The sequence below is a fragment of the Rhincodon typus genome, chromosome 10 (genome assembly GCF_021869965.1).
Source record: "Rhincodon typus isolate 14 chromosome 10, sRhiTyp1.1, whole genome shotgun sequence".
NCBI lineage: Eukaryota > Metazoa > Chordata > Chondrichthyes > Orectolobiformes > Rhincodontidae > Rhincodon > Rhincodon typus.
In genome coordinates this window covers 22,270,345-22,285,481 of record NC_063341.1, presented here as the reverse complement: position 1 = coordinate 22,285,481, position 15,137 = coordinate 22,270,345, and the positions used below count along the sequence as shown (strand labels likewise).

The window sequence follows — 15,137 nt, the reverse complement described above, 5'->3', positions numbered from 1 at the left end:
CACTGATGCTCTTGGACCTCCTGAGTTTTACCAGCAATTTCTGTCTTTACTTCAGTTTTAGTGGCTTAGTTACATAAATCCAATTAGGAACATCTACTTTTGGAATGCTCTTTATCAACTGTTTACAATGAAAAGTTAGCGATGATTAGTCTTAAAATAGAATTGGTTGTTTGAAATCACAACTGACACCACTTTAAGATTCAGTTATTGAAAAGCTGATGGTGATTAAGTTTTTCTCTTTATTTAATTGCCAAGGATCATATTTCTTGCTGGTAACACTGTTTCAGTTTTGGATAGTTGCCAGGTGAACAAGGATCATGTGTGGTTGGCGTCCTCTGGGGAGTGAATCCTTAAAGTGTAACTAAGAAGCCATATGGTTAAATTTAAGAGTGTGTGCTTTTAATACCCCTATTTGTTCTCCCAGTTTAATAATTAAACTAGCCTGTGTAGTTCTTTGAACTACATTTCATTTCAGATTTTAGTGTTCAGGCCACTGGATTCTATTCCCAGTATTACTGAGTACAATACACAGTGTTTACAGAACACAACAGGCCATTTAACAAAACAGATCCATGCTTCTCCCACTTATTTGATTCCATTAATAATTCCTGTTATTTCTTTCTCTGTGTTGAACTTATCAAGCTTACCGTTAAATGCTTCATTACTAGTCACTTCGTTGTGGAAGCTGTTAAGTATTTTAACTATTCTCCGGGTAGGGTTTATTCTAAATTTCCTAATGGCTATATCTTTTTCTATGTCCCCTGCTTCTGATTTCCTCTGCCAGGAAAATATTTTCTCCATTTCTTCAATTTCAAACCTTTTCATAATCTTGTCTTCTCTTTACTTTTAACCTCAGTTTTGGTGATGTTTATTTAATTTTCCACGCATCTTCTCTAGTGTCGGTATGTACTTTTTATACAATGAAAACCAGAACTGCTCATGGTACATAGTGTAATCTAACCAAGATTTTATGGCAGTTTAACATTGTCTCTGCTTTTTGTTTCTGTCTCTTGAGACACAAACACCACTGCTTTTAATTACTTCAGGTACTAGTGTCACCACTTTGTAATTTTTAATGTGAGGATGTCGTTAGCCAGGTCACTAGATGTTGCTCCTGCTATGAATTTTTCATTAAAGTAACCTCCAATCACTCAAGTCCATAACTTAAAAGATCAGTGAGGGAGTTTTTGACTTCTTTGTGCATGCTCAAGTTAACAATTTCCCAAGACTGTTTTTGGGTTAGGAAGAGAGGACTATTAACAGTTTAATGGCTTCGCGTGTTATGTCTTGTGATTATCAGAAGTTCAAAGTAATTGCTGTTTTGCACGCAAGCTGAATTGTATGTAGGATGGTGCTCTCTATACACACAAACAAGATGAAGCTGCCATTGAGTATATTTCTTAGATCTCACCAAGTGCTACAGAATAATAATATTTTATTTTGGTCCGCTAACTCATACAGTTGAGTGATTCTGCATAATAATATATTTCCTAACTCTTTGGATGATATACTAGAGGCCTGTTGTGGAGTACTGTATGCAGTTCTGGTCACCCTGTTTATAGGAATGATGTTTCAGAAAAGATTTAACAGGTTGTTGCTGGAATTGGGACTTTGAGTTATAAAAATAGGCTGGATTGGCTGGGACTTTTTCCCCTGGCGCATAGGACATTGAGAGGTGAAGTTTGGGGAGTTCAAAACTAGGGGGCATATTTTTAAGGTGAGAGGAGAAAGATTTTAAAAAGGACATGGGGGGCAACTTTTTTAGAGTGGTTGGTGTGTGGAATGAACTGGCAGAGGAAATGGTGGATGTGTGTACAGTTACAGTGTTTAAAAAACATTTGGATAAGTTCATGAATAAGAAAGATTTGGAGAGATATGGGCCAAATGCAGGCAAGTGGGACTAGTTTAGTTTGGGAGCATGGTCGACATGGACTCATTAGACCAAATGGTCTGTTTCCATGTTGTATGACTCTCTGACTTAAAAAACAGCAAATGTCTTGTTTTTGGATCAGAGAATGAATGCTTCAGTTGGAGAGGAATTTTGAACCCATGTTTTTGTGTCCAGTTCTGTTTTGGGAATCCGAAAGTAGTTGTTACTTGTACAAAACTTCCTTTCAGGTGAATCAACAAATGATAAAACCTATGAGCAAATGGATAGTATATGATCCATGAGTGGGTTCTTTCCAGATAAGAGCTCTTAGCTTTTTGCATTTTAAAAAAAAATTGTACTGTGGAGAGACAAATCATAAGTGGGAGAATGGAGAAATTATGCTGTTATATAACACGTCTTCAGACACCCACAACAATCTCAGACACAGTGTGGACTTCACCTTGTCAACTGGGCAGCCTTTCACTTTTCAGTTAATTGCTTCTATCACTTCTCACTGCAGCCACTTCCTTTCCACCCATTCCCCAATGTGCCGTTTCCACTTTTGGAATACTGTCCAGACAAAGAAATCTTGCAACACTGAACAGCAGTTTGCTTGAAAGGAGAAAGCTTTCTGCAGAAGATGATGGAACACTCAATAGGAAGAGAGCCCAAGGAGAGAAAGGTTGGGAAGGCTGCCTGCTTTCATGCATTGCCACACTCTGAAAAAGAAGAAAATAATTGAGAAATTTTGATAAGATACAATCAGACACATTGGTGATGCCAGAGCTTGCACAAGTCAACAGCAGAGTGCATTTATTATGCATTCTATTCACAAAATCGTATGTAGGTTGGTGTTCTGTAATACTGTTAGCAGTCCCTTGCCCTGTTAACTGTCCCTTTCATTGTAAATATTATTTCCCTTTCTGTATATTTTTTCTTGTTCTTCAAAATATGAAGCAGAAGCTCTGGAAGAGGTGTGCCTTTTAAGAAACTCTTCCAAGCAGTAATTCAGATTTTGGTATCCCAGTTTTTGATAGGTAAGGAGGTAAAGACAGATTTGTAATATCATTCCCAGGCACAATTGGATGGATAAGAAGCAGGGAGCAGTTGAAAGTGCAGCTGGGAACATAGTTTTTCAAAGGATGATCTTGCTTCCAGACTTGTTGCAGTGGATTGAGTGGAACGCTTCATAGGACTAGCCTACAGAAGGATACCCTTGGTTACATAGCAGAAGTGGTTAGGGATATTACATAGCTTGCATAGGAGTTCCATAAAATGTCTTTGAGTATGTAGGTGATCCATTTCAGTATTTCACCAGTGGCATTACAATCTCTACAATGCAGTGTGTGGATAGTTCGATACACTCTGCAGAAAGGATGTCACCAACTCTGGTAACTTTGAACAAAATGCAAACAATGACATACAAGCTGTTTATTCTTACTTTCAGCTGACTTCAAAATGCTGATGGGACACTCTGAAATGGATGCTGTTGTCAAACAGGTCATTGGAAGTGAGCTCATGTAAGCCCTTGGAAACAAATGTGGCTCAACGGAAGTTGTGCATACCGCCCATTTGCAGAATGATGACACATCTAGTCACATGTCACAAACTGAACCAGTGCCATGAATGATGTATGAAAGGCTTTTGGATCAGACTGCTCAAGTAGCAGTTTGGATGTTGCAGTGTCCAGTTATCTCTGAATTGTGAGGGGAATACTCTGGGTTGTATAGATGAGTGCAACTCCAACACACTTGTCGCCATCCAGGACAAACAGCTCACTGGCACCACATCCACATACATTCACTCTCCTCATCACCCTCACACAGTAGCAGCAGTGTGTACCATCTACAAGATGCACGACAGAAATTCGCTAAGACTTAAACAGCACTTCCCACAACCACTACCATTTCTGACAACAGGTACACGGAGATGACACCACTTGTAAGTTCCTCTCCAAGCCATTCACTGCCTTGAAATTATAATCACTCTTCATTGATGTGTTTGGTTGGCTCGCCGAGCTGGTTCGTTGTTCCACGTTTGCGGAACAACGAACCAGCTCAGCGAGCCAACCAACCACAACATCCACAACCCAAGCTAAAAATCTACTCAAAGATTCTTCATTGAGTTAAAATCCTGGAATTCCCTCCCTAATGGCATTGTGGATCTACCTGCACCAAATGTAATGTAGCAGTTCAAGAAGCTGGCGCACCACCGCCACCTTCTCAAGGACAGTTAGGGACCAGCTACTGACACCCACATCTGCTGAATTAATAAAATAAATCGAATAGCTCGCCACAAGCATCTCTAGCACCCTGATCTGAGCATCATTAGATTTTCATCACCCTGGCTGAAACCGCTAAGGGAAGAATCTCCTGGAAGCAATGGACTGGAAAAAGACAACTATTAAGAGCATATTGGGGTAATACTTGTGTGAAATTATCTATAATTCCAGCATGAGAAGGCGTTTAAAACTAATATCGCTAAAAGATAATAATTCGGCTGTTGTTTAATTTTTACTGTGGTATTCAGCCATCAATTGCAGTTGGCATCTATGAATTATTGTTAAAGCTTGGGGTTTCTGGCAATGTGGAGAGTTAAGATGATGGGTGTTGAAGGATAGTTAAGATGATGGGTGTTGAAGGATTGTTAATGTGCACATGACATGAAGTTACTGGTTCTGATTTTACTTTTGTTAAAGGGCTGATTCACAAGCTGGGATCTAATGGCTCTGATTGTTTGCTGCGCTGACCTTGTTCCAAACTTCTCCTGCATCCTCTTGTTCATCTTCCTTGATATTCACTCCTCAGATGCTAGATTTTGCAGGATTATTCAGAATACAAAAAAAATTTGCAACAGTCAATGAGACCCAACAGGTTTGGTATTGCAGAAAGTTTCCAGGTATTTTTAAGGCACTTATTTTGACTCTGATGATTTGCTTGTACTGCCCGAGCACATTCTTGGCTATCATTCTAACATCTTTCATCTGAGATTTGAAACTGGCATACAGGAGTCATCAGCCATGGCAATAACAAACAGTCCTTACTTTTTAATAGACACCTGTGAACCTGCTGGCCTCTCTCAAAAAAAGGATGGCAGTGTTTTGCTGGACTTTTTCAGAATGTAAGTAAACTGGTTACTCTGAGTGTGGTCAAACCAATGCTACATAAAATGTAATATTACCTTCCTACTTTTGGTTCCTGTTCCTCTAGAAATTAACCCCTTTGTGTTTTCACTTGTGTTGCTACTTGTAGTGATATATGTATCTGTGTTCGCAGATCACTTTGTTCCTCAATTTGGTTTATTGGCTTTCAAGGAATTAGATGTCCTCTTTATTCCTCCTACCAAAATGAACCATTTTGAATTTAACGATCAGCCCACTCTGCATGTCTTCCTATATTTGCTGCTTTCTCCATACTGTTAGTTGTACCTCTGAGTCTGTTTTAAAGAAATCAAAACCCTGATAATGATCCAGTATCTGACTTCATGCAAGAATAAAGGAAGCTGCTGAATGCAGAAGCTAAGAAACACTGACAAGGGATTTCTCCTTGGGTTACAGTTCACAGCTCCCAGTACACACAGACCTGTTGGGTTGCTAGGGATCAACAATGTTATTCTTGACAAAGTTAGCCAGTTCAAACAAATTGTGTAACATTTGGGTCCATTACAAATAATATGTCAGGGTCCAGAATATGTGCAATTCAATACAGATTTCAAAAAATAACCTGATGGATCCAAAGCAAGAATATATTCTATTAACTAGTGACATGGAAATGCCTAAGCAAATTAAAATTAAAGATCTTTTGCACAGATTGGAAAAAACTGTAATAATAACCAGTAATTTTGTTTGCGATTGCAATCTAAGAATACATGCAAACAAGACTTTAAGTTCTGTGGCATACATTTGTTGTTACAGATTAGGCATTATAATGTCATGACAACATTTGGTGAAATGTGACAAAAGGAGAATAAAAAGTTATTTATTCTGTAAGTTGGTGATTAAAATGTTTACAATGTTATATTTTGATAAGTTGTGGAAAATCATTACTATGGTTATGCCTTTTCCTGTTTTATGTGTGGCAAATGTGAGACAAAGGTGAGACTTTGTAAGTTTATGTTTAAACTGTCTTCTATTAAAAAGAATGCCCTGGATTGAGTGATGGTAATCGTGCTAAGATCTGTCTAGCAAAAGGCTTGTGTAATTTGGCTGCCATGGGCACAGGCCTGGCTGGATCAATAGAAACTCAAATGTCAACTTTCATACCTTGAGACTTAAGGGCAATTGGCCTTGTTGAACCCAGAGATGCAGTCTCAGTCAGTCAGAGAGACCTAAAGGGGAAGACTGAAAACAGCAGCTGCTGTGCCAAGCAGAGGGGGTGACTGTATTAGTGTTAAGCATCAAGCAGAATGCAAGTGAAAGCAGATTTCCCGAACCAGGACATGGGGCCTGTGGAGACTTAAAGACCAGGAGTTGTCATTTTTATTCATTCACAGATTCTCCCACGAGGTAACGTTCTCTCCACCTCCACTTTGCCAAGACCCCTCCAGATTTTGTATGTTTAAATCAAGTCACCTCTTCGGTTTCCAGACTCCAATGGATACAAGTTTATCCTGTTCAATCTTTCCTCACAAGAAAACTTGTCCATTCCAGATGTGTTTCTCTTGTTTAGTTGTTGTCTTTCAATTTTTGGTTTTGTTGACCTAACTTGGAATTTGCCTCAGCCTCTACTTAGAAAAGGCAATAAAGCACCCAGTTTCTAAGGAACAGTAGAGATTGGGGGTGTTTTAACAGGGATGTTTAAAGTGATGGTGGGGAAAACAGCTGACGAACAGGTTATTTTCGTTTATTAAAATTGCAGGTCAAAAGGCCATTGAGAATAAGATTAAATGAAAGGCATTTATGACCGCAATCATCCCAGAGATTTGAGAACAAAATCTCTGAACATAAGAATTAAAAGCAGGTGTAGGCAATTCAACCCGCTCTGTATTTAGCATGATCATGCCTGATCTTATCCTGGTCTCAACTCCTTTCCTGCCTGCTCCCCATAGCCCTTTATCCCACTTTTCATCAGAAACATTTATTTATTTCTTGAATCTGATGACTGATCCTTCCTCCACTGCACTCTGGGGCAGTGAGTTCCACAGATTCCCAACCCTCTGAGAGAAGTCGTTTGTCCTCATCTCAGTTTTGAACCTACTTCCTCTCACTCTATATCTATGACCTCTTGTTTGAGACTATCCCACAAAGGGGAGCATCTTTTCAACGTCCACCTTATCAATCCCCTTTAGCATTTTATATACCTCAGTCAGATCCCCCCCTCATTCTTCTGAACTCCAGCGAATTCAACCGCTGCTCGCACTACAGCCCTTTCATCCCTGGAATCAACCTGGAGAACCTCCTCTGAACTGACTCTAGTGCCATCACATCCTTCCTCAAAACTGGACACAGTATTCCAGATGTGATCTCACCAACGCCCACACTACTTTTATAATCCAGTTCTTTTGCAGTCAATGCCAAGATTCTATTTACCTTTCTTATTATATGCTGCACCTGCATACCCACTCTCTGCGACTCATGCACGAAGGCACCCAGATCCCTCTGCACTGATGCACTTTGAATCTGCTTCTCACTTTGATAATAATTTGCCCTTTTATTATTCTGGCCAAAATGGACAACCTTGCACTTAATCACATTAACTCCATCTGCCAGATTCTGCCCCATTCTCCTGGCCTGTCAATATCCATCTGTAAGTTCTCTATCTCCTCATCACTGCTTGCTTTCCACCTATTTTAGTATCATCTGCAAACTTTGCTATGTTACACTCTGTCCCTGCTTGCACATCATCGATATAGATTTTAAATAGTTGGGGTCTGAGAATTGAACTCTGTGGCATGTCACTAGTTACAGTTCACCATCCAGACAAAGACCCATTTATCCCAACCCCGTCAGTCATTCCACTATCTAAGCCAGTGCTCCACCCTTAACCCCTGGGATCTAACCTTCTGGATCAATATTTTATGCAGCACCTTGTCAGATGCCTCCTGGAAGCCTAGATATACTACATCCACCAAATCCCCATTATCCACCTTGCTGGTTACATCCTCAAAGAATTCCAGCAAGTTTGTCAAGCATGATTTGCCCTTCATGAAATTGTGCTGACACTGGTGAATTGAGCTTTGTTCCAAATGTTCAGTTATTTCCTCCTTTATGATTGACTCCAGCAACTTCCTCACTACAGAGGTTAAACAAACTGGTCTATAGTTTTCCACTTTTTGCCTATCTCCTTTTTTGAATAAGGCTGTCACATAAGCATGTTTCCAATCCACTGGGACCTTTCCAGAATCCACAGACTTTTAGAAAATCATAACTAATCCATCCACTGTCTCTGCTGCCACCTCTTTTTTTATACCCAGGGCGCAGGCCATTAGACCCCAGGGACTTATCTGTCTTTAATCTCATCAGTTTAATTAATATTTTCTCCCTAGTTATATTAATTTCATGAAGTTCCTCTGTAGTAACTGCAGTTTTGGGAAAGAAATTATTATCTTCCACTTTGACAACAGACAAAATATTGATTTATTGCACTGCCATTTCTGAGTTTCCCATTGTTACCTTGCCATTTTCGTCCTCTACAGGGCCAACATTTACTTTCACTATTCTCTTGTTTTATATATTTACAGCAGCTTTTGGTATTAGTGCTAATGTTTTCTGCTAGTTTCCTTTCATAGTTCATCTTCACTCTTTTAATTTCTTTTTTTTTAGTAACCCTTTACTGATGTTTAAAGTTCTCCCAATCCTCCAGAGTGCTATTAACTTTTACAGGAATATACCTGAATTGAGAATTATTTAGTATCTCCCTAAGCATTTGCCACTATTCTTCAATTGTCCTGTCCTTTAATGTTGTTGCCCAGTCCACCTGGGCCAACTCCTTCCTCGGGTCTGTATAATTAATTACCTTTGCCCGGTGCTAAAACTCATATGTGACTCTCTGTTCACTCTTTCAATCGGAATTTGAAACTCTAGCATTTGTGGGCACTCCTTCCAAGAGGATCCTTAACTATAAGACTATTTATCAATCATTCCTCGTAACATAATGTCAAATCTAAAGTAGCCCATCCTCTGGTTGGCTCCATGACATGTTGCTCTAAGAAAAATTCCTAATACACTCTATGAACATTTCTTCAAGGCTACCCTTGCCAAGTTGATTAATCCAGTCAATAGCTGTATGACTCTATAAGTACCATTGTGTCTTTCTTACAAGCCCTCATTATTTCCTAGTTTATACTATGCCCTACTTTGGAAATACTGTTTGGGGGCCTGTAAATTACTCCTGCCAAGGGGTTTCTTCCCTTGCTTTTTACTTTTGGTCCCTAGTGCCAATACCATTTCTTAATACAGCTTTGATGCCTTAATCAATAAAGCATATCGACCTCCTCTTTCTTGTCTATCCTTTCAGAATATTGAGCACCCTGGGCATTTAACTCCCCAGTCCTGATCTTCCTGTAACCACATTTCAATCCTCTCCCTCCCCCCCGCCCCAGCCCAGATTGTACCCATTTGTCTCTATTTGTGCTATCAGCGTGTTAACTTTATTCAAATACTGCGTGCATTTAGGTACAAGGTTTTTAAATAAGGTCTACTGGTTTGTTTTTCTCTTTTAATATTTTCTTGTCCACCATGCTTCCACATTCTCCATCTTTATTTATTATTCCCAATGACATTGAGTCTCATCTCTATCATTTTTGCTCTAACTTTTAACTCACATTTTGATCTTTTATGATTCTCTCCCTCACCACATTGTTGTACTGGCCCTGCCTGTTTATCCTATTAACCTCTACCTTCTACTCACTACCTGACTTATTGCCTTGGATCTCACTCCCCTACCTTATTAGTTTAAATCCATGCCAGGATGCTGGTGCCCATCCTTTTTGTACAGGTCCCACCTGCCTTGGAAGGAGATCCCAGTAATCCACAAATCTGGAACCTTTCCTCCCACCCCAGCTCTTTAGCCACGTGTTAAACTGTTACTTTCTTCCCGTTCCTTGCTGTACAACCATGTGGTATGGGGAGTAATCCCGAGATTACAACTCTGTAACTAACTCTGTGGTGTAATATCGAGAGAGGTGCAAAATACAAGATGTTACCTTGCAGAGTTGAATCACTTGCCCTCCTAGGTGCTTTTGAAAGTCTTGATGGCAATGTTCTCACAGTATCCTGATGAATATTTATCCTTCAATCAACATCTCTAAAGTACGTTATAGAGTCAGAGCTTTGTAGCACGTGTCCATGTTGGACATCAAGTGATGATTCAAACTAATCCCATTTTTAAATTATTCAGCCCTTGAGGTGGTGTGCATTGGTGTTTTAAGTGTTTGACTGATTTATTGTAACGTGTACTGAAATACAGTGAAAAGTTTTATTTAGGAGCGGTACAGGTAGATCACAGCAAGCAAAGGATGTACAGATTAAAAAGATTTAGAGGCAGACAGGTTACATTGCAGGTTACAGAGGCTAGAGTCCATTCAACAGTCTTGTGCTCTTGAGTGCTCTTGAACCTGCTCTTGCGTGAGTTCAGGCTTCTTAAACGTTGTGAAATTCCCACTCTGACTTTTAGGCTGAGAGTTCCAGATATCCACCGCCTCCGGATGAGTTAGGTTTTCCTCAAATCTGTCCTAAACCATCTGCTGCTTACCTTACATCCGTCTAGTCATGGCTGCACTGTCCTTGTGTAACCGTGCAATGTGTGCATGCGACTGCTGCAATACACCTCAGTGTTTCATTGGCTGTGAAGCAGTTTGGAATGGCTTGAGATCGTGAAAGGCGCTATATAAATGCAATCCTTTTCTTTTAAAAAACGTTGATTGAAATTTATTGGTAGCTAATGTTGGGTTGATATTTAAGATAAATTGATGACAATCCGAGTCAGTTTTATAAAACTATTCTAAATCAATCGTACCTTATTAGAAATCTAATATTGGAAAAGACGAAAATATGCAGACATGACATTAGAAATAATTTCATACCAAGCTGTTATTAACTTGCTTTTCGCTAAACTAAAAGCCAACTGCAACTGAAATGTTTCATACACACAAACTGAAAATTCGCTTTTCTTTATAAGTACAGCTGTCGCGTTGTGGCCGGCGGTCTATTCCAAAGTGATTCTTTCTCTCGGTGTTACAGAACGGTTCTCAGTCTGAGGACATTCGGCAGATGCTTGTTGATGATTTTGCAGACGTGTTGTCCCGGCTTTCTTTCGGAATCACCGACAGCTGCTCCATAAACTTTTGCTTCATTTTCACGGTCTGCAGGTGCAGGGCCTGCTGCTTCACCATGGACTCGGGGTTTCTCTTCTGAAACCTCCTGTAAATGGGAATGGAAGCGATGGTCTGAATGCACTTGTCCAGTGTCTGCTGAGACTTCTGCTTATTGCACAGGGATTCTCTGAATAGGCGGTTAATCCGCAGGGTTCGCTCCCTCTCAGTCTTGGCTTCTTCCCATAGTTTTAACACTCGGTCATGTTCATTGGTCAGACTCTTTACCTGACTCTGAGCTACTTGCAGGCGATCTTCTAAAAGCTTCCGAACATGTTCCGCCTGAGCTAAGTCCGCCGCCAGTTGGTCTATCTGTTGATCTAACCTAGCATTTTCTTGTAGGAGATTTTGACATCGTTCCGCCCTTTCCTTCAGTTCTTTCACCACCTCCCTGGTCAGTTTGTTTCTGAGTCTGGGGTTCGCCTCTATCCGCAGCTCGGGCTGGAGCTTTCTGATTTTTCTGTTCAGGCTCTTGTTCTCCGAGTTTAAGGCGTTGACCTTCTCCCTCAGCTCCTGGATTTGTGCCCTGGCCGCCGCCTCGATCGCTCGCAGTTTGTCTCGGCTGATCTCCCCCCTCCTGGACGCTTCGTCTCGCTCGCTCTTGTATTTCTCTAAGAGTTTCCTGACCTCAAACTTGCTCAGCGAGTTTGTGTGTGGAACTGATCCTCTGGTCTCCCGCTTGGGGCTGGACATTTCAAACCTGTGGCTGGGACAAATATAAGTGAATACATTTAGAACACACCTTATAAATCCGCCTTTCGTAACTTTTGGTCCTATTTTAAAAATACAGGAATCACCACTGAAACGAATTTGCGAGATCCTGGTGTGAATGGCTACGCTTACAATGTTGCTGTTCTCACATCCAATTCTTTTGAAAATAATAAGCCATTGATTAGACCGCTGATTAAATTGTTCTCACTGGCAAAAAGAGCGATATGCACAGGGCATGAATTTAAGGTATAAGAGTACCAGAGGCGAAATTAGAATCTACAGGAGAAAGCTGATCAGGTTGACCCAAGTAACGGCCCATTTATTACCTACTTAATTATTCCTTTACAAGATCTTGATTATTGTTCACTAACATTAATTATTCAACAACTTGTTTACATCCAAGTCTGTAACTGGCAAAATGAAAAATCCCAATTAACGTTTCGAATCGCGAAATTGCTTCCTCTAAATTATCAAAACCCCCGAATACTTAGAATTGTCATATCTTCCTTGTCTGCCTGTGTTGCAGTGAAAAGTGCTCCAGTTTCTCGGAGATAGCACGAACTTCCGATGCTGGAGTCAGAGATAGCACAGTGTGGAGGTGGGGAAACACAGCGGGCCAGGCAGCATCAGAGGAGCAGGAGAGTCGATGTTTCGGGTCGGGACCCTTCATCAGGACTTCAATTTCGCGAACTTTCTGTAAATGTCTAATATTTTAGTCGGTCTCTTCACCACCTTTGACGCATATTCTTCAGAATCTATCCCACTCTTCTCATCTCGTCAAACCTTAAATGGTGGAATTCCTTATCTTCTCTTCCAAGGCATTTCACAGATTTATGTAAATCGGCGTCGATCTCCGCCGACAAATTCTTGTATTTCCCTCGTACGGTGCATTACAACAAGGGCTTGGTCGTAGATCCCCGTGTAGTAGGAGAGACATTGTTGGCCATAGACGCAGCCTAGAATATTTTACAATCTCAATAGCTAGTCCTTTCCTTGCGTTTTACTAAGAACAGTGACGTTTTTCTAAGGGAAAATATATTTAAATATTATTACATTAGATATTTAGGTTAGGACTTCATTCAGGATGAAAACTGACCTTAATAAATGTTACGCTCGAAGTTCGTTGTTCTTGAATATGACTGTAAAAGTAAAGATTACTCACCATTTCCATATAACTTTAATTACAAACATTTGGTAATTCCCTTTCACGATTCTTTACTTAGCCCACTTGAAATACACACTCGTCTACGGTGCTTTAAATTATTCAGATTGAATCATGTAAAATCAGTTTCAGGCAGGTGAAAAGAATGATTAGATTCCCGCTAATATGTCTCCGTTGGTTGCTCTGAGTTAAGGTCTGTGGCCTGCTATGTTATTCCATACTGACTGGGTCGGTGTCGCTAAAAATCTGACCTAACGATTTTATAATAATAGCAAGGTAATGCTGAAACACTGCATACACGTTCTTTACCTCTCACTGCTGACGGTAAATCCAGCGTTCCCCGCTTGATGCTCGCACTAGTATCAATTAGCAGCAGATAATGTCTCTAAAATCAAACGAATCCTTCTTTCTTTCCATCCCATCAGTCTGTGAACCTTCTCTTCCTGAAACATTCAAAAGCTAATAGAAATAAATAGTTCTGAGGAAAGATCACTTGACCCGAAACATTAACTCCGATTTCTCTCCACAGATGCTGCCAGACCTGTTGAGCTTTTTCAGCAATTTCTATTTTTGTTTCTGATTTATAGCATCCGCAGCTTTTTTCGGTTTTTAGAAATAAATTGCATTCCATCAACACAACTTAAACAGTCGTAAAATGACATTTTTGAATCAATTGAATGTTTCTGACCATTAGGAATTAAAATCTGAATTGTCCTGATGGGTGATTTTCTGAGGGGTTTCTCTATATTCCCTACTCAATTATTTTATACAATTTAAGTTTTTTTTTTAAAAAGAATCACCTTATCTGCCCTAAATGAAATAATCTCACCATCGGTTGACTCAGTAAATCCGTGACGTTGATTTGCTGCTATTCTTAAAACGTAGAAATATATATGAGCGAACATGTTTCCTATCGTTTTTTAAAGTCATTGTTTTCCTTAATCTCTAATTCTCTGTTTCTTTGCCTTTTCTCCCCAACCTCAAAAAAAAACGGTGCGATCTCCATTAGCAGACCGTTGTGTTTTTATGTTGGCTGAACAGCCCCACAGATCTATGATTGCATTTATGTTCCTTAAGAGCATCATCCTACCCGACCTCCCCAAAACATCAGCATGTTCTTCCATTTTTCCTCCCGTGTTTATCCAACTTCCCTTTTAAATCCATCAATTGTATTTACCTCAGTTGGTAAGGTACTTCGTGTTACTCTAACTTTGGGTAGAACAACTTCTGCTGAATTTTCTATTGGATTGAATAGTGACATATTATAGCTCTAGTTTTTGGATTTCCTCAGCGGGTAGAAACATTTTCTCCACATCTTCCCCTACCTTCTACACAAAAGAGCAACAGCGTGTTCAGTCTTCCCGATAAGTAGATTCTCAGTTCTGGTATAATTGTAGCGAATTTTTTTAAGCGTTTTATGCCTCTATATGTGCGTATAGAACATGGAGTGCAGAACTGCATATAGCACACCGAGCTTGGTCGTCAAGATTCCAGACAGGCTTAAGATAAAAGCTTTTTCAGGTTTTTTTTCCCTTTGGACGTGACATTGCAACAAAGTCCAGTCCTATCTTCGACATTCATGCTGCTGCACTTCTAAAATCCTGGGAACTTTTCTCCAGCTGTGTTCCAGTCACCACCCCAAATTTTCTGTAGTTTATACTAAGAGTTAGAAAGTACAGCGTCACAGAGGTCTACAGCACAGAGAAAGCCCAATGCATCCTCCACCAGTCAAAAAAAGCACACCTAACTACTCTAATTCCATTCTCCAGCAGTCAGTCCATTGTCTTGAATGCCTTGGCATTGCAAGTGCACATCTAAATACTTCCTAAATGTTGAGGGTTTCTGCCTCTTACCATCCTTGTAGGCAGAGAGTTCCAGATTGCCACCATACTCTAAGTGGGGAAAGAAGTCTTTCCTCACAACTCTTCTAAATCTTCTGCCCCTTTACCTTAAATCCATGTCCCTACTCATTGATCCCTCCACCAACGGGAAAAATTTCTTCCTGTCTGCCCTATCTATGCCTCTTATAATTTTATATATCTCAATCATGGTCCCTCTCAATTTCCTCTGCTCTTAAGAAAAACA

General features: G+C 40.1%; 2 protein-coding genes across 3 annotated transcripts in view; both read right to left on the bottom strand.

Moving 5' to 3' along the window:
* Positions 1 to 2,445: 2,445 nt before the first annotated feature.
* Positions 2,446 to 15,137, bottom strand: part of yipf1 (Yip1 domain family, member 1) — a 45,917-nt gene continuing 33,225 nt past the window's right edge. Inside the window, exon 10 of one of the 2 annotated variants that reach the window (XM_048601630.1) lies at positions 2,446 to 2,589. The gene's annotated coding sequence lies outside the window, so the exon portion shown is untranslated. Of the gene's footprint in view, positions 2,590 to 11,777; positions 11,886 to 15,137 lie in introns of those variants that run through there. The other variant, XM_048601629.1, reaches the window with a different exon arrangement.
* On the bottom strand, positions 11,057 to 11,872 carry zgc:113691 (uncharacterized protein LOC503529 homolog). Its single transcript, XM_020528876.2, has one exon. The coding sequence runs from the start codon at positions 11,870 to 11,872 to the stop codon at positions 11,057 to 11,059; it is 816 nt and encodes a 271-aa protein (XP_020384465.2).